The sequence below is a fragment of the Anomaloglossus baeobatrachus genome, chromosome 3 (genome assembly GCF_048569485.1).
Source record: "Anomaloglossus baeobatrachus isolate aAnoBae1 chromosome 3, aAnoBae1.hap1, whole genome shotgun sequence".
NCBI classification, from domain to species: domain Eukaryota; kingdom Metazoa; phylum Chordata; class Amphibia; order Anura; family Aromobatidae; genus Anomaloglossus; species Anomaloglossus baeobatrachus.
This window is the reverse complement of record NC_134355.1, coordinates 503,965,780-503,984,977: the sequence shown is the minus strand read 5'-3', so window position 1 is coordinate 503,984,977 and position 19,198 is coordinate 503,965,780. Positions and strand designations below refer to the sequence as shown.

The window sequence follows — 19,198 nt, the reverse complement described above, 5'->3', positions numbered from 1 at the left end:
TTTGCGCAGTTTCATCTGCGTCCACTTCAATGGGACATTCTCCGCAAATGGGACAGGAAATCGACGTCCCTCGACAGGAACGTCTCCCTTTCTCGGGCAGCCAAGGCCTCCCTTCAGTGGTGGCTTCTTCCCACTTCCTTGTCGAAGGGGAAATCGTTTCTGCCCCCATCCTGGGCTGTGGTCACGACGGACGCGAGTCTGTCAGGGTGGGGAGCGGTCTTCCTCCACCACAGGGCTCAAGGAACCTGGACTCCGACAGAGTCCTCTCTTCAGATCAATGTTCTGGAGATAAGGGCAGTGTATCTAGCCCTAAAGGCGTTCCATCCGTGGCTGGAAGGCAGGCAGATCCGAATTCAGTCGGACAACGCCACGGCGGTGGCATACATCAACCACCAAGGCGGCACACGCAGTCGCCAAGCCTTCCAGGAAGTTCGGATTCTGCTGTGGGTGGAAGCCACAGCATCCACCATCTCCGCAGTTCACATCCCGGGCGTCGAAAACTGGGAAGCAGACTTTCTCAGTCGCCAGGGCATGGACGCAGGGGAATGGTCTCTTCACCCGGACGTGTTTCAAGAGATTTGTTGCCGCTGGGGGAAGCCGGATGTCGACCTAATGGCGTCCCAGCACAACAACAAGGTCTCGGCATTCATGGCACGGTCTCAAGATCACAGAGCGCTGGCGGCAGACGCATTAGTTCAGGATTGGTCGCAGTTTCGACTGCCTTATGTATTTCCTCCTCTGGCACTGCTGCCCAGAGTGTTACGCAAGATCAGGTCCGACTGCCGCCGCGCCATCCTAATCGCCCCAGACTGGCCGAGGAGGTCGTGGTACCCGGATCTGTGGCATCTCACGGTGGGTCAACCGTGGGCTCTACCAGACCGACCAGACTTGCTGTCTCAAGGGCCATTTTTCCACCTGAATTCTGCGGCCCTCAACCTGACTGTGTGGCCATTGAGTCCTGGATCCTAGCGTCTTCAGGGTTATCTCAAGATGTCATTGCCACTATGAGACAGGCCAGGAAACCAACATCAGCCAAGATCTACCACAGGACGTGGAGGATCTTCTTATCCTGGTGCTCTGATCAGGGTTTTATTCCCTGGCCATTTGCCTTGCCCACTTTTCTGTCCTTCCTTCAATCCGGAATGGAAAAGGGGTTGTCTCTCGGCTCTCTTAAGGGACAAGTCTCGGCGCTCTCTGTATTTTTTCAAAAGCGTCTAGCAAGGCTTCCACAGGTACGCACGTTCCTGCAGGGGGTTTGCCACATAGTCCCCCCTTACAAGCGCCCGCTAGAACCCTGGGATCTGAACAGGGTGCTAACGGCTCTTCAGAAACCACCTTTCGAGCCAATGAGAGATATTTCTCTTTCTCGCCTCTCGCAGAAGGTGGTCTTCCTAGTGGCACATCACTTCGCAGAGTGTCTGAGCTAGCTGCACTGTCATGCAAAGCCCCCTTCCTGGTGTTTCACCAGGACAAGGTGGTTCTGCGTCCGGTTCCGGAATTTCTCCCTAAGGTGGTATCCCCTTTTCATCTCAATCAGGATATCTCCTTACCTTCTTTTTGTCCTCATCCAGTTCACCAATGTGAAAAGGATTTGCACTTGTTAGATCTTGTGAGAGCACTCCGGCTCTACATTTCTCGTACGGCGCCCCTGCGCCGCTCGGATGCGCTCTTTGTCCTTGTCGCTGGCCAGCGTAAAGGGTCGCAGGCTTCCAAGTCAACCTTGGCTCGGTGGATCAAGGAACCAATTCTTGAAGCCTACCGTTCTTCTGGGCTTCTGGTTCCTTCAGGACTAAAAGCCCATTCTACCAGAGCCGTGGGTGCGTCCTGGGCATTGCGGCACCAGGCTACGGCTCAGCAGGTGTGTCAGGCGGCTACCTGGTCAAGTCTGCACACTTTCACGAAACACTATCAGGTGCATACCTACGCTTCGGCAGATGCCAGCCTAGGTAGGCGAGTCCTTCAGGCGGCGGTTGCCCACCTGTAGGAAGGGGCCGTCTTTCGGCTCTATTACCGGGGTATTCTTTTACCCACCCAGGGACTGCTTTTGGACGTCCCAATTGTCTGGGTCTCCCAATGGAGCGACAAAGAAGGGAATTTTGTTTACTTACCGTAAATTCCTTTTCTTCTAGCTCCTATTGGGAGACCCAGCACCCGCCCCTGTTCCCTTCGGGCTGTTGTTCTTTTGTGTACACATGTTGTTCATGTTGAATTGTTCTTTGGTTCATGGTTTAAGTTCTCCGAACATCCTTCGGATTGAATTTACCTTAGACCAATTTATAAGTTTCCTCCTTCCTGCTTTTGCACCAAAACTGAGGAGCCCGTGATGCACGGGAGGGTGTATAGGCAGAGGGGAGGGGTTACACTTTTTAAAGTGTAATACTTTGTGTGGCCTCCAGAGGCAGAAGCTATACACCCAATTGTCTGGGTCTCCCAATAGGAGCTAGAAGAAAAGGAATTTACGGTAAGTAAACAAAATTCCCTTCTTTGGCCAACATCTTCTAGTAATGTGCCCCATCCTGTTCCCCATTCTGTAAAAATTTGCGCATCCTTGCCCCCTTGTAGCAATGTGCCCCATGCAGGTCCCTTTCTTGTGGTAATGTGCCCCATATGCAGGTCCCCTTCCTATAGTAATGTGCTTCATGCAGGTCCCTTTCTTGTGGTAATGTGCCCCATATGCAGGTCCCCTTCCTATAGTAATGTGCTTCATGCAGGTCCCTTTCTTGTATTAATGTGCCCCATGCATGTCTTCTTGTAGTACACACACACACACACACACACACACACACACACACACACACACACACACACACACACACACACACACACACACACACACACACACACACACACACACACACACACACACACACACACATACCCTGTGCAGCCTCAGCTGACACACACACACAAACACACACACACACACACACACACCCTGTGCAGCCTCAGCTGACACACACACACACCCTGTGCAGCCTCAGCTGACACACACACACACACACACACACACACACACACACACACACACACACACAAACCCTGTGCAGCCTCAGCTGACACACACACACACACACACACACACTGTGCAGCCTCAGCTAACACACACACACTGTGCAGCCTCAGCCAGCAGCAGAAACACGAACACACACACCCTGTGCAGCCTCAGCTGACACACACACACACACACACACACACACACACACACACACACACAAACCCTGTGCAACCTCAGCTGACACACACACACACACACTGTGCAGCCTCAGCTAACACACACACACCCACACACTGTGCAGCCTCAGCCAGCAGCAGAAACACAAACACACACACCCTGTGCAGCCTCAGCTGACACACACACACACACACACACACTCCCTGTGCAGGCTCGGCCAGCGGCAGAAACACACAGAAAAACACACACACACACACACATTCTGCTCACCTATCCTCCGTCGGCTCAGCAGCACGCAGGCATGTGGACCCGATAATGATCACAGCTCCTGCCTGTCACTGCTGAACTTTCTGCCGGCGCGTGCAGAGCACTCAGAGCAGTTCTCACTGCACAACAGCCACTGGCCAATCACAGGTAAGCATCTGACGTCATATGGAGCAGGTGCTTGCCTCTGATTGGCAGGCGAATGTTATTGTGTTCTGCAGCGAGAACTTTACTGTGCCCGGCAAAGGCAAAACTGTAAACTGAAATAGATAGCTGGAGGCTGCGGCCTCTTGCACCGGTCGCCATCTTTACCGGGTCCACGGGCCAGCGGGCCGCAAGAAGCCACCTGAAGGGCCGCGTGTTTGAGACCCCTGGTCTAAGGGGAGAGGAATGCACTTTCTGAAGGTATAAAACATTAGGTGTACAAAGCCTATGGTGAAATTACAATCAATCTCAAATAGACAGAAAATTATTCTAATTCACCAGTAATTCGATGTTTTATTTTTTTATTTTTTTTCCCCTGTAAACTAATAAAAGAATAGTAAAAATGAGTAACTTTTGTAAAATATATTTTTATTTCTTAAGTTCTTTTTTTTTTTTTTTTTCTTTTTTTTTCTCTTTCTCTTTCTCGATCTGTTTCTGGTGGCCTGTCTTTGGTGGCAACATATCAGCAGCTGACTTAGGGATGGGAACTATTGCTGCTCATATAACTATGGAAAGAAATACTGTATGAAATACACATGACAATTTTAAAGCGATCCGGTCATCAGGATTTTATACCATAATATAATGGTTGAGTAAATGTTTATCTTGCTTGTAGAAATATTTTGGTGTTTTAGAGAAACATAGTTGACATTGTATGTCAATGAGCTGCAAGTGCAGTGGGTGGGCTCTGCACTTACAGCCCTCCTGCATCACTCCCTATTCTCCACCTGTCTCTCACAGGTCACTCCTGTTTGTCACCTGTTTGTCCTAGAACAGGACACGGGCAGCAGATGAAGGGCCAGGAGTCTGCATTAGCATACAATTTCAACTATGAATTTATATTTCTCTAAACCGCAAAACTGATTTCTATAAGCAAGGTAAAGATTTACTCAGCATTAAAGCTCCTTTACATACATGCCTTAACCCTTTCATCCCCTGGCAATTTTCCATTTTTCTTTTCTTCAGCGCTCTATTGGGAGACCCAGACGATTGGGGTATAGCTACTGCCTCCGGAGGCCACACAAAGCACTACACTAAAAAGTGCAAGGCCCCTCCCCTTCTGGCTATACCCCCCCGTGGTGTCACGGGTTCTCCAGTTTTCAAGCTTTGTGCGAAGGAGGTCAGACATCCATGCATAGCTCCACAGATTTTAGTCAGCAGTAGCTGCTGACTATTTCGGATGGAAGAAAAGAGGGCCCATATAGGGCCCCCAGCATGCTCCCTTCTCACCCGTGGATGGTGTTGTAAGGTTGAGGTACCTATTGCTGGTACAGGGGCTGGAGCCCCACATGCTGCTTTCCTTCCACATCCCCCTGAGGGGCTCTGTGGAAGTGGGATCCTGCCGGCCTCAAAGCTCTGACGCCGGGCTCCATCCACAGACCCATTTGAACCTGCTGGATACGGAGCTGGAGTACCGTTCAGGGACAAGGCCCTGCACCATTACAGGTACTCTGTGTCCCCGTACACACAGGCACAGCACACTCCAGACTTGCTGGGTGTGCTAGTGCGCCGGGGACAGTAATGGGTTACAGTCACTGCAGCTTTGCTGAGTGACTTTGTGTTTTGGGAACTACTGCGCCGGACGCTCCGGGAGCGGCGGCGCGGCTGGGACTTGTAGTTCGCCGGGGACTGGGCGCCGACCGCGCTTTTACGGCGGCGGCGCTTATAAATCCAGTCCCCGGCTTCTGCGGCCTAGTGCCGCTTCGTTCCCGCCCCCTCCCTGTCACTCAGGGAAGGGGACAGACGCTGAGCAATCAGCAGCGCCGAGGGCTGGAGCCTTTTTACATGCTCCAGCCCTCTCACTGCACACTGTCGGACGCCGGATTCCCGCTCTGCCTTGGGGGCACGCCCACGGCCCGCCCCTCCTCACACGAGCTGGGGAGGACGCCGGCAGCCATTACTGCAGTCCGAGCTCGGACTTTCGGCACCAAGGCAGGACTATGGCGATCATACACCCGCTTATAGGCGGGCGGTAAGCGGCACACATAGTGCTGACCACAATATAACTGCAGTGTGTACATGTGTTGTTTTTAACTGCATAGGTCGCTATATGCCCGCTGGGGGAGCGACACATCAGCAGCAGGAAAGCAGGTGTGCTAAGGCACAGGCTTTCTAGGCTGCTTGTATTGCACGACTGAGGTGTTCATTTGTGTTTATGCTTATATGCTATACATTGCACTGTACAGTCGCTAGTCTTAGCTATATTCCCCTGGAATGGCTAGACTACAGCAGCAGAAAACCAAGGGTGCTGGGGCACAGGTTTTTCTCTATGCTGCTTGTATTGCATGGGCTGCAGGGTGCATTTGTACTTGTGCTTGTATGCTATACATTGCACTGTATGGTCACTCTTCTGGGCCATATTCCCCTAGATGACTAGTCTACAGCAGCAGAAGAGCTGGGGTGCCAGGGCACAGGCTTCTATGCTGCTTGTATTGCATGTGCTGCAGTGTTCATTTGTACTTGTGCTTGTATGCTATACATTGCACTGTAGGGTCACTCTTCTGGGCTATATTCCCCTAGATGACTAGTATACAGCAGCAGAAGAGCAGGGGTGCCAGGGCACAGGCTTCTATGCTGCTTGTATTGCTTGTGCTGCAGTGGTCATTTGTACTTTATGCCTGTATGCTATACATTGCACTGTACGGTCACCAATCTTGGCTATATACTTCTAGATAGCTAGTCGGCAGCGGCAAAAAAGCAACACAGATTTTCAGTGCTGTTTTTACTACATGGGATGCTGTTCATGACACCGTCCCATTGTGTGCATGCTCCCCTGTAGCACGTCGTCTGCCGGGGTCTCTAGCACTTCGTCTGCCGGGGTCTCTACTAGTTGTGGCCAAAGAAACCACCTGTCAACCCTGTCCAGGGACAGGGACGGAGTAGTCATAATATAGAGACTTGCAGTCCAGACAGGCCATGGGCAATCTACTTGACCAAAAGGCAGCTCTTCAGGGCTTTGATACTGACATCGCTCTCAATCCGGATACACCGGGTGGTAACGCCATACGGAATGATCCTATACCGTCCATCAATGGAAGGTTGGATCTTTCTCCCTCAGCTCCCCCTGTGGAGATAGGAGACGAACAGGAGAAGTCCCTTTTCAGTATCTCACACAGATATTGAGTATTTTTTCTGGCCACGCTGACTTCAGAGAAGCAGTCCAGGAACACCACGCTTACCAGATAAGCGTCTTCTCCAAACGTTTTTAGGATACACGTTATCCCTTTTCCCCTGACGTGGTCAGCGCTGGACCCAGGGTCCAAAGGTGGATTCTCCAATCTCCAGGCTTGCATCTAGAGCCATAGTTGCACTGGAGATGGGGCTTCACTTAAAGATGCCATTCACAGACAGATGGACTCTGGTTGAAATCTGTCTAGGAAGCTATCGGCGTGTCGGTTGCTCCGGCATCCACAGCCGTATAGGCAACCTAACCTTTTCAGCTGTTCTTGCGCAGCTGGCCTTGAGCACAGGGACATCTGTACCGCAGAGGCGTCCGTAACCCCGCAATGTCTGCACTGCGACTTACCCTATTAATGCTGTCCTAAAAGTACAGTCGAGGTTTAACGGTCCTTCCCAAGCTCGGGCAGGTCCCAATTGTCCTCGCGCAAAAGGGCTACAAAACCTCAGACGGGCTCAGATTCCGGCCGGGCTCAATCACGCCCAGGGAAGGCAGCCGGAGGAACCGCTACCAAGGCGGTCTCCTCATGACTCTCAGCTCTCTCTCTCTCTCTCCGCATCCGCGGTTGATGGCAGACTCCCCCGCCTTTGGCGACATTTAGCTGCCACAGGTCACAGACCGGTGGGCGGCGGACATTGTGCTCACGTGCACAGGACAGTGTTCTGTTCTCGTCCTCCGACTCCTTTCTTCAGAACGGCCCCACCTCTCCACCGAGCAGATGCCCTGCTGCAGGCGGTGGACGCTCTAAGAGCACAAGGAGTGGTGATCCCTGTCCCCCCTCAGGAACGAGGGCGAGGGTTTGTACTCCAATCTCTTTGTGGCTCCAAAAAAGGACGGTTCCTTCCGTCCTGTTCTGGTCCTGAAACTGCTCAACGAGCATGCGAACGCCAGGCGGTTCCGGATGGGATCCCTCCGATCCGTCATTGCCTCAATGTCTCGAGGAGACTTCCTTGCCTCAACAGACATCAAAGATGCCTATCTCCACGTGCCAATTGCTACGGAGCACCAACGTTCTCTACGTTTTGTGATAGGAGACGAACATCTTCAGTCCGTAGCTCTGCCATTCAGTCTGGCGACAGCCCCACGGGTGTTCACCAAGGTCATGGCAGCAGTGGTAGCAGTCTTGCACTCTCAGGGACACCCGGTGATCCCGTACTTGGACGATCTACTCGTCAAAGCACCCTCCCTCGAGGCATGCCAACGCAGCCTGAATGTTACGCTGGAGACTCTCCAGACTTTCGGGTGGATCATCAATTTGGCAAGGTCAAATCTGTCTCCGACTCAATCACTAACGTATCTCGGCATGGAGTTTCATACTCTATCAGCAATAGTGAAGCTTCCGCTGAACAAGCAGCGTTCACTGCAGACAGAGGTGCAGTCTCTCCTTCAAGGCCAGTCGCACCCCTTAAGGCGCCTCATGCACTTCCTAAGGAAGATGGTGGCAGCCATCGAGACTGTTCTCTTTGCGCAGTTTCATCTGCGCCAACGGCAATGGGACATTCTCCGCCAATGGGACGGGCAGTCAACCTCCCTGGACAGGGAAGTCTCCCTTTCCCTGACGGCCGAGGACTCTCTGCAATAGTGGCTTATTCCCACCTCATTGTCATAGCCCCCATCCTGGGCAGTGGTCACGACAGATACGAGTCTGTCAGGGTGGGGAGCAGTTTGTCTCCGCCACATGGCTCAGGGGACGTGGACTCAGCAGGAGTCCACCCTTCAGATCGATGTTCTGGAAATCGGGGCAGGGTATCTTACCCTATTAGCTTTCCAGAAGTGGCTAGAAAGAGAGCAGATCCGAACCCAGTCGGACAGCTCCACAGCGGTGGCATACATCAACCTCCAAGAAGGGACGCGCAGTCAGCAAGCCTTCCAGGAAGTCCGGCGAATCCTCATGTGGGTGGAGGACACAGCATCCACCATATCCGCAGTTCACATCCCGGGCGTAGAAAACTGGGAAGCAGACTTCCTCAGTCGCCAGGGTATGGACGCGGGGGAATGGTCCCTTCACCCGGACGTGTTTCAGGAAATCTGTTGCCGCTGGGGGGTGCCGGACGTCGACCTAATGGCGTCTCGGCACACCAACAAGGTCCCGGCATTTATGGCACGATCGCGCGATCACAGAGCTCTGGCGGCAGACGCCTTAGTGCAAGATTGGTCGCAGTTCCGGCTCACATATGTGTTTCCACCTCTGGCACTCTTGCCCAGAGTACTGCGCAAAAAATCAGATCCGATTGCAGCCGCGTCATACTCGTCGCACCAGACTGGCCGAGGAGATCGTGGTACCCGGATCTGTGGCATCTCACGGTCGGCCGACCGTGGTCACTACCAGACCGACCAGACTTACTGTCCCAAGGGCCGTTTTCTCCATCGGAATTCTGCGGCCCTGAACCTGACTGTGTGGCCTTTGTGTCCTGGATCCTAGCGTCTTCAGGATTATCCCAAGGGGTCGTTGCCACCATGAGACAGGCTAGGAAGCCCACGTCTGCTAAGATCTACCTCAGAACGTGGAAGATTTTCTTAATCTGGTGCTCTACTCAGGGAGTGTCTCCCTGGCCATTTGCATTGCCTACTTTTCTTTCCTTCCTACAATAGGAGTTAGAAAAGGGCTTGTCGCTCGACTCCCTCAAAGGGCAAGTCTCAGCACTATCCGTGTTTTTTCAGAAGCGTCTAGCACGTCTTTCTAAGGTGCGCACGTTCCCGCAGGGGGTTTGTCATATCGTACCCCCGTACAAGCGGCCGTTAGATCCATGGGATCTGAACAGGGTTCTAGTTGCTCTCCAGAAGCCGCTTTGCGAGCCTCTGAAGGAAGTTTCCTTTTCTCGCCTGTCACAGAAGGTGGCGTTTCTCGTTGCGATCACATCGCTTCGGCGAGTGTCTGAGCTGGCAGCTCTGTCATCCAAGGCTCCCTTCCTGGTGTTTCACCAGGACAAGGTAGTGCTGCGCCCCATTCCGGAGTTTCTCCCTAAGGTCGTATCCTCGTTTCATCTTAATCAGGATATCTCCTTACCGTACTTTTGCACTCATCCGGTTCACCGGTATGAGAATGATTTCCGTTTGCTAGATCTGGTGAGAGCACTCAGAATCTACATTTCCCGCACGGCGCCCATACGCCGTTCCGATGCCCTTGTCGCTGGTACGCGCAAGAGGTTGCAGGCTTCTAAAGCCACCCTGGCTCGATGGATCAAAGAACCAATTCTGGAAGCCTACCGTTCTGCAGGGCTTCCGGTTCTTTCAGGGCTGAAAGTCCATTCAACCAGAGCCGTGGGTGCGTCCTGGGCACTACGACACCAGGCTTCGGCTCAACAGGTGTGCCAGGCAGCTACCTGGTTGAGTCTGCACACTTTCACCAAACATTCTCAGGTGCATACCTATGCTTCGGCGGATGCCAGCTTAGGTAGAAGAGTCCTGCAGGCGGCAGTGATTTCCCCGTAGGGGAGGGCTGTTTTGCAGCTCTAACATGAGGTATTTATTTACCCACCCAGGGACAGCTTTTGGACGTCCCAATCGTCTGGGTCTCCCAATAGAGCGCTGAAGAAGAAGGGAATTTTGTTACTTACCGTAAATTCCTTTTCTTCTAGCTCTTATTGGGAGACCCAGCACCCGCCCTGTTGTCCTTCGGGATTTTTTTGTTGTTTGCGGGTACACATGTTGTTCATGTTGAACGGTTTTTCAGTTCTCCGATGTTACTCGGAGTTAATTTGTTTAAACCAGTTATTGGCTTTCCTCCTTCTTGCTTTGGCACTAAAACTGGAGAACCCGTGACACCACGGGGGGGTATAGCCAGAAGGGGAGGGGCCTTGCACTTTTTAGTGTAGTGCTTTGTGTGGCCTCCGGAGGCAGTAGCTATACCCCAATCGTCTGGGTCTCCCAATAAGAGCTAGAAGAAAAGGAATTTACGGTAAGTAACAAAATTCCCTTCTTTTTTTTTTTTTAAGATCTGGTCCAGAATCCGACCCCTATATGTCTATGGGTATCAGAATCCGGAGATTAAAAATGATGGTAGAAAGGATGGAGGAATGGGGAGCGCATGCGCTGGATTTATCAATGCTCTGGCATGGCTGTGCGCTACTCCCATGCTTCGCATTCACTTCCTGGGCCGCTAATTACAGTCAGATGCACCCTGAGTGGCTGCATGTCAGCTGACTGTGTCCAGTAACAGGCGCCAGGACAGCCGGTGGGCGGGGAAAGCAGTGTAAATTAAAGGTGTTCATACATTCTAGCACTCTCCCTACACTCCCCCCTATCTGGGGGTCTTGCCTCCACACCCCTGATTCTATTATAAACAACTCCATGCTCAGGTGGGCTTAAAAAAAAAAAATATTCTGGCTGGAAACCTCGGACAGCATTTTCAACATGCCCCTATCATTTGATAGGGGGTGCGTTGGAATGACGTCATATCTTAAAGGAGCTAGTACACTCTAGCATCTACCATCAGTATCGTGGTATAAAAATAAATAAAACAATTAGTGCAACCCCCCCCTTCCTGTATTATGATACACAGCACAGATAAAGCGCTGGAGGCTGGTATTCTCAGGCTGGGGAGAGCTTCCATTATGCTTATGGTGCCCCAGGGCATTGCATATAAATTAGGGTGCAATGCTTGGACTCGGGTGATGGAGTTAATCACTGGTGTTTTTCCCTTGCAAAACATCTAGCTATGAGTTGCCACTTGGGCTGCTTTCACACTGTTTTTTTAACATGCTTCATTAATGTTTTTTTAACGCAAAAACGGATCCAGTGTAAATGCATTTTCATTTCAATGCATTTGCAATGGACTCGCGTCAACATTAATATTATTTATTATTATTATTATTCTTTATAGAGCACCATTGATTCCATGGTGCTGTACATGAGGGGGTTACATACAGAATACATATACAAGTTTCAATAGACAGACTAGTACAGAGGGAAGAGGGCCCTGCCCTTGCGGGCTTACATTCTAAAGGATTTTGGGGAGGAGACAGTAGGTGGGGTGTACGTTGGGCGGCAGCTCCGCACGTTCACATGCGTTTATAGTGAGGATCCAGTGACTTGCAGTTTTTTAACTTTTTTCAAAAACACTACTTGTAGCGTTATTGAGCTGCGTCCAAATACCGTTTTTCACTAGATCCTGACTATACTGCACGCAAACGCATGTGAACGCTGGCATGCTCATAGACCGAATCCTGCTTGCTCTACTGAACATGCCCAGAAACCAGCCTTTCGTGATCAGTCTCTCTCCCCCCTCCCTTTCTCCCCCCTCCCTCTGCTCTCTCCCCTCTCTCCCCCGCCTGAGAGCAGCGGACGCTCGTAACCAAGGTAAAAATCGGGTAACCAAGCAAAGCGCTTCGCTTAGTTAACCGATGTTTACCTTGGTTACCGGCATCTGCAGCTTCCAGATGCCGGCTCCAAGTCTCACGTTCAGTTCCCCTCACTCCCGATCACATGACTTCAATGCCCGCCCATAAACTTCAAGTGACAGGATCCTGCAAAATAACATATGCGTTTGCATGCGTTTTTCTTTGTAAAAACAGGATCCACTTTTACAGCAAAAAAACCGTTCATGGCGCATGTTAAAAAAAAAAAAATGTAGTGTGAAAGCAGCCTTACACAGGAAGCTGGACAGTCTGGGGAATTCCAGGTTGCCAGGGCAACACACTAAAAAGGGCTTTACACGCTATATCGTTAATGTTTTATCGTCGGGGTCACATCGTTAGTGACGCACATCTGGTATCATTAACGATATCGCAGCGTGTGACACTGACCAGCGACCTTAAACGTCCTCCGAAGTGGTGAAAATCGTTCACCATGGAGAGGTCGTCCCAAAACCAAAAATCGGTAATGGTTGATTATTGATGTTCGTCGCTCCTGCGGCAGCACAAATCGCTGTGTGTGACACCACAGGAGCGAGGAACGTCTCCTTACCTGCCGCCGGCCACAATGCGGAAGGAGGTGCGCGGGATGTTGCGTCCCGCTCATCTCCGCCCCTCTGCTTTGATTGGCCGGCCGCTTAGTGACGTCGCTGTGATGCCGAACGTCCCTCCCCCTTGAGGGAGGGATTTTTCAGCAGTCACAGCGACGACGTCCAGGTATGTTTGTGTGACGCTGCCGTAGCGATAATGTTCGCTACGGCAGCGATCACACAATATCACATGCACGACGGGGGCGGGTGCTTACACGCTCTATCGCTAGCAATTGCCAGCGATGTCGTAGCGTGTAAAGCCCGCTTTAGTCATCCCAAGGGTGGGGGCACTGAGTGAGGAAGAAACACACAAACAGATTCTAGTTCGAACAGTCTGAGACAGCAAAGGAACAGGTCCCCTGGGGGGAGTGCTACACTCAGCTCCCCTCAGGGGGACCACCTTGGATGTGTGCTTAGGAGATCTCGGGGAAGGAGGAGAGCGTGCCAGAACATCATGGGACTTGTAGTACCACAGCTACTATAGAGGGTGCTTCACAGAGCTTCTAATAGCTATGACCGGCCAGACTAGAAAAGGGAGGGAGACAGAGGCGACTGGTGGAGATGGTGAGAGAGAGGAGACATGGCAGCTGGGAGGGAGCTTAACCGCTTCCACAGTGCAGCGCAGTCGGGGTATAGAACACTCTGTTGGGGACACCTTCATGGACTCTAACAAATCTGCAGAGGATGGGGATTTCATGTCCCATCGTCCACCACCCACTTTCACGGAGCACAGTGACATATAGGATCCGGTGTTGGGTTTACAGCCAAGTCCCACGGCGAGGACCCGCGTCACCTGCATACGGGACACTTAACACGGACAGCGGAGTCCCCAAGTCGCTTCAGGCTACGGGGAGCCGCAAGTCACCGCAAAGAGGAAGGTCTCACACATTTCCACAGATACCGGTGATTGCCTCTGATTCACCCGGGACCGTCTGGAGTCCATCCATGTCGGCGGAAAGCGGCACCTCTGGGGAGCTTTAAGAGCTGTAAGTAAAAAGAACTTTGAACCGCAGCCCCGATGTCGTCCTTGTCATTGCCGGCACTGCCGCTCCAGCGCAGTCAGCCATCCCCCACCATCCTCCTCCTCCCTGGGGCTCGCTCCACCTGGGGGGAGCTTGGCTATCTGGTCTGCATTAACATCAGCCCCTGAGGAGAGCAAAATCTCACAGCGGCAGCTAATCCCTGGCCGTGCACCATGGGTGGTGCTGCAAAGCATCCCCCATTCCCATCCAACACTGCTTCTGGAAGAGGAAAGGTCGCTGAAAGGGTCTGCGGCGGAGGAGGCAGAGACCCCAGTCACCGCTGCAACCGGTGACACGCTACCCAGGGACCCTTCACCCCGCCTTCCATCCCCCTTTACACCAGACACCCGTTTTGTTTGTCCTCCTACATGTAGCTGACTGGGCCACGGAGTCGGGTCAGGCCAGTCACAGCAACCCCACAAAACCACTGGCCCGGTGACGAGGAACCCAATGGGGCGCTACATGCTCGTTACTCAAAACAACCCAGTCAGAGCATCTGACCTGCTTGACTCGAGTAATGAGCTCCTTGGTGCTTGCTCATCATTAGTGAACAGCACATCTACTTGCATAAATAAACTTGCCTCTTTATTGAAAATCCAGTCTAGGGCTATGCACCCACAGAGGTTTTTTCAGCACAAACCAAGCATGTCTTGGCAGGAAAAAAGCTGCTGAAAAAATTGTTTGTTTTTTTTCATCTGTTTTTTTGTAATTGCGACCGCGGGGGTTCAGGTGCTGTACACCCGAGCTCTGGTTGATACTACAGCCAGGACCCGGCTCTTTGCTCGGCTCTGAGCGGTGCGCACGCCGCTGCCTGCACTTTAACCCCCTGAGTGCTGAGATCAATGTGATCGCAGCAGTCAGAGGAATCTTTTACCTCTTCCTGCAGATCGGGTCCCTGGAAAGTGATCATGGGGGACCTACAAAAACAAGATAAGCGCACTGCTGGGGCTGCAGCCTGTGCTGGCTTTATCTGTGCTGGTATCAATACAGGGGCAGACCCTACACCAATTGTTTTATTTTATACCACGATATAATCCCAGAGACAGCGCCAGTGATTTGACTGCGAGGTCTGAAAGCAGTGAATATTCCTATGTGCGCATGTTGCCTTTGTTTGTGACCACAAAGATGCAGTGTTTTTCTGCATTTTTTGCGACCAAAAAATGCTGCATCTTGGTGGTCACAAAAAAGGGCAAAAACGCATGTGTTTTTACTGTGTTTTTTTGGCTGCATTTTGCTACGTTTTTCCAATGCATTGTATGTGTGGAAAAACGCAGAAAAAAATTGACATGTTGCTTTTTTTTTTTTTTTTTTGGTGTCACCTCAAACGCAGCTAAAAATAGAAAGCACTGTGCGGACTCTAAGTATGTACTGCTTTAACTTTTTTTGTGCCATCCGATCATTTACCGATCCTTGGCAAGATCTTTTGCGGAAAATTATCAGATTTCTGATCCTTATCTTTATATTTTCCAATCTTTGCTTTTTGACGTCATTGAGGTTTCTTTGTAATAGAGATGAGTGATCCTGATTGGCAATGTGGGCATTACACTTGCGTTTTTTTTCCTGCATTTTTCACTGACTCCATTAAGGTCAATTGGGCGAAAAAAGCAGGAAAAACGCTAAGGCTATGTGCGCACTTTGCTTTTTTTTACCTGCTTTTCCACTGATTTTTCAACTGCAGCGTTTTCATGCCAAAATGCTTGCGTTATGCTTTTCAAGCAAAGTCAATGCGACATTAAGATTTCTTGTGCGCACTTTGCTCTTCAAAACGCTGCGTTTAATTTGCATAAATTTGGGCAAAAACTCAGCGTTTAAAGAAGCAGCATGTCAATTGTTTTTGCCATTTTGGCTGCGTTTCCCATCCATTCAATTTAATACAAAACTGCAGCGTTTCTAAAAGCACCGGAAAAGTATTAAAAACTCATGAAAACCACAAGGTGCGCATAGGCTAATTTCTTTGCGTTTTACATGCATTTTTAAAGCCAAAAGCATTGTCCTTTCTGCCAGAGGATGCTTTTTGAACTGCAACTACGTGGACGCAAAGAGCGCACATAGCCTGAGACAATTGACGTTACTACTTTTTTTTTTCAGCAATGAAAAAAGAAGCAATGTGGGCACAGCAAGTCACGATTCTCATAGATTTTGCTGGGATGCTTTTTAGTGATTAAAAAAAAAGCAAGAAAAAACTGCCCTGTGGGCACAAGGCCTAAGGGTACTGTGGAACACATCCGTCTATCGCCAATGGTGAATATACTTTTTTTTTTTTTTAAATGGATTTTTAAAATCTATGCAAGTTTTTATACAAAGTGGATGTGCTACTCGCTCTTTTTAGATTATGCCAAGCGTTGTCTATGTGCCGCAGGAGTAGAGTAGCACCCACAACCATAAAGGACTGTTCACATGGATTATATTGAGTGATGTGGTAAGCCTTCTTAAGACTGCTGTTACACCCAATACAACAAACCAAAGGGAAGTTTTATGAATATAAAAATATTTTATATTTATGTATACACACTATCACAAAAGTGAATACAGCCCTCAACTTTTGTAAATATTTTATATATTTTCATTGGACAACACTTGAGATATGACACTGTGATACAATTCAGTGTACAGCTTGTATAAGGCGCACGTTGCGTTTTTTCATGCGTTTCTGCGGTGTTTTGAGCTGAAGCGGTTTAATGCAAAAATGCATGCGTTTTTGATTTCCAAGCAAAGTCTATAGGAAATAGGCATATTGTGTGCGCACAATGCGTCCAAAAAGGCATTTTTTTGTGACAAAAATTTGTCAAAATCTTTGCGTTTTGAACAAGCAACATGTCAATTGTTCTGAGCGGTTTGGTAACATTGAAGTCAATGAGAATTATCCAAACGCATCCTTAAAGAAATTTCTAGCGTTTTACATGCTTTTTTGATGCTAAACGAGTGCTTTTTGTCAAAAGCATGCGTTTTTGGCATAATAGTGAGGTCAAGAGGTTTCCATTTGCCCTCACATCCATTGCGACTATAAAAAAAAAAAAAAAAGTCAATCAATAATTTTACTTTATTTTGAATATAACTATTAAATCTCATTTAATCATTTTCGGTAAATTATTATAGTGTATGACTTAAATGTTTGGGGTTTTGTTAGTTTTTTTTTTTTGTTTTTTCCTACTGTTTGTTCAAACTTTATTTAGTTGTGTATTTGTATTGAAAACGCATCTCACCTTAAGCACTGAAAATGCTATAAAAACGCATGCGTATTTCCTGCGTTTGTGGTCAAAACCAACTTTGACAATGACTAATTCTGCCAGAGGAGATGCGTTCATTTCTGCAAGGTACAGAACGCAACGTGCGCACATAGCCTAACAATGTAACTTTGGTGTGCCCTCTAAATAATGCAACACAGCCATTTAATGTCTACACCTCTAGCAACAAAAAGGAGTACACGTCGAAGAGAAAATGGCCAAATTGTGACGAAAGCGTGAATATTTTGTGTGGCCACCATTATTTTTCAAGCACTGTCTTGAGGGTATGACCGCACTTTGCGTTTTTACCTGCGTTTCTGCAGCGTTTTGAGCTGCAGCGTTTTCATGCCAAAAGGCATGCGTTTTGCTTTTCTATAATAGTCTATGGAAAAGGTTAATTTCTAGACCGCACTTTGTGTTTTAAAACGCTGCGTTTAATTTTGCATATTTTGTGGCAAAAACCATGCGTTCAAAGAAGCAGCATGTCAATTGTTTTTGCCATTTTGGGTGCGTTGTGCTAACATTGAAGTCAATGAGAAATGGCAAAAACCAAGAAACTTCAAATTTCCTGCGTTTTACCTGCTTTTTAGGTGCAGAAAACATGCGTTTTGGACTTCAAAAACGCATACTTTTCTGACATTTAAAATAATTGAATAATATGTCCCTTTACACACACACAGTCCGACAATTAAATTAAAGAAAATTATGATTTTATTGCTATTTTAGCGTTAAATATTATAAAACCGCTATAATTTCATTAAATATAACTTTTTTTCTTTATAAATTCACAAATTATAAATGTATTGGGTTTTTCTTTTTTTTTTTTTTTTTTTCATTCTGTTTGACTGTGTAAACTTTATTTAGCAGTGTCTTGATGTTCAAAACGCATCTGTCAAAACGCAGGTAAAAAGCGCTGAAAACTCATCTAAAACGTGGTAAATACGCATGCATTTTTAGCGCTAAATTTTTGGAAGAGAGAACTTTGGCCAAATCAATTAAGGCAAAAACATGCGTTTAGAACTGCAAGTAGGGGAACGCAAAGTGCGGTCTTAGCCTAACTTTTGGGCATCATGGAGTTCATTAGAGCTTCACAGGAGCCTCTGGAATCTTCATGATGACATCACGGAGCTGGTGGATGTTGGAGACCTTGCTCTCCTCCACCTTCCATTTGAATGATTTCCCCACTAATGCTCAGTAGGGTTAGGTCTAGGACATGCTTGGCCATTCTAGCACCTTTTATCTTCATTTTCTTTAGCAAGGCATTGGTCATCTTGGAGTCATTATGATTGTAATACTGCCGTTTGGCACAGTTATGTTCTTCCCATCATGTGGCTGTTTTGTTATCTAGCAATGAAACAAATTGTAAAGAATTTCTTGTAAATTTTATTAATTATATTGCAGCATTTGTTGTGTTGCAGCCGCTCACCACATACATGTAGTGTTAACAACTTATATTACAAGCAAAGAAAAAATGTATCAATTTGCATCCTATTAAACTGGGCCAGTCTATGTTCTAGATATGGCCATTAGATCATCAGGCACATCAGCCCTTGCACCCAATAGAACTTTCAATTTATAAACCCTACAGAATATGCTGCTGCCCTGTAAGCATAAATAAAAGATTTCTATATTTTAGCTTTGTTAATTTGGTATTTCAGTTTATAGGCTTTTTTTTGTTAATCTGTGATAGGGGGAAGTTGAACAAATTGCAATGATGAAACCAAAAGGACAAACTGAGCATGATGAAGGCATGCTGGAATATTTGGAAGACATTATTGGCTCAGAGAGGTTAAAGGAGCCAATTGAGCTTCTTTGTCGCAGAGTTGAAGCCTTAAATCAGCAGAGAGGGGAAAAGGTAAGTCCTTGGTTTTCTGTGCTCAAGAAATTTTAATGTAAATGACTGCAGTACAGCAACATATTCTTTGCTGTTGGGCGAAGGGAGAAAATGTTTTTGTAATATTTACACGGGCGTAAAAACATTTTTTTTAACTACATTATTTTTCTTTGGAAAGCTCAATAGAGTGAAGCTAGTGGAGAAAGAAAAGGATGCATTAGAAGGCGAGAAAAATAAAGCCATTGAATTTCTTACTTTGGAGAATGAAGCTTTTAAAAAGAAGAATCACATCTGCCAATATTACATGTAAGTGACAAAGCGCAATGAGAAAATAGGGGCATAACACAAAATGGGGGGCG

The 19,198-nt window shown here is 48.5% G+C and overlaps 1 protein-coding gene across 2 annotated transcripts in view; it reads left to right on the top strand.

Annotated features, from left to right (window-relative positions):
• SMC4 (structural maintenance of chromosomes 4) overlaps nt 1–19,198 on the top strand; it is a 243,572-nt gene that overhangs the window by 36,756 nt on the left and 187,618 nt on the right. For both annotated transcript variants that reach the window (XM_075340669.1, XM_075340670.1), the window contains exons 6-7: nt 18,696–18,860; nt 19,018–19,145. In XM_075340669.1, coding sequence (XP_075196784.1) covers nt 18,696–18,860; nt 19,018–19,145 — 293 coding nt within the window. The remainder of the gene's footprint in view (nt 1–18,695; nt 18,861–19,017; nt 19,146–19,198) is intronic.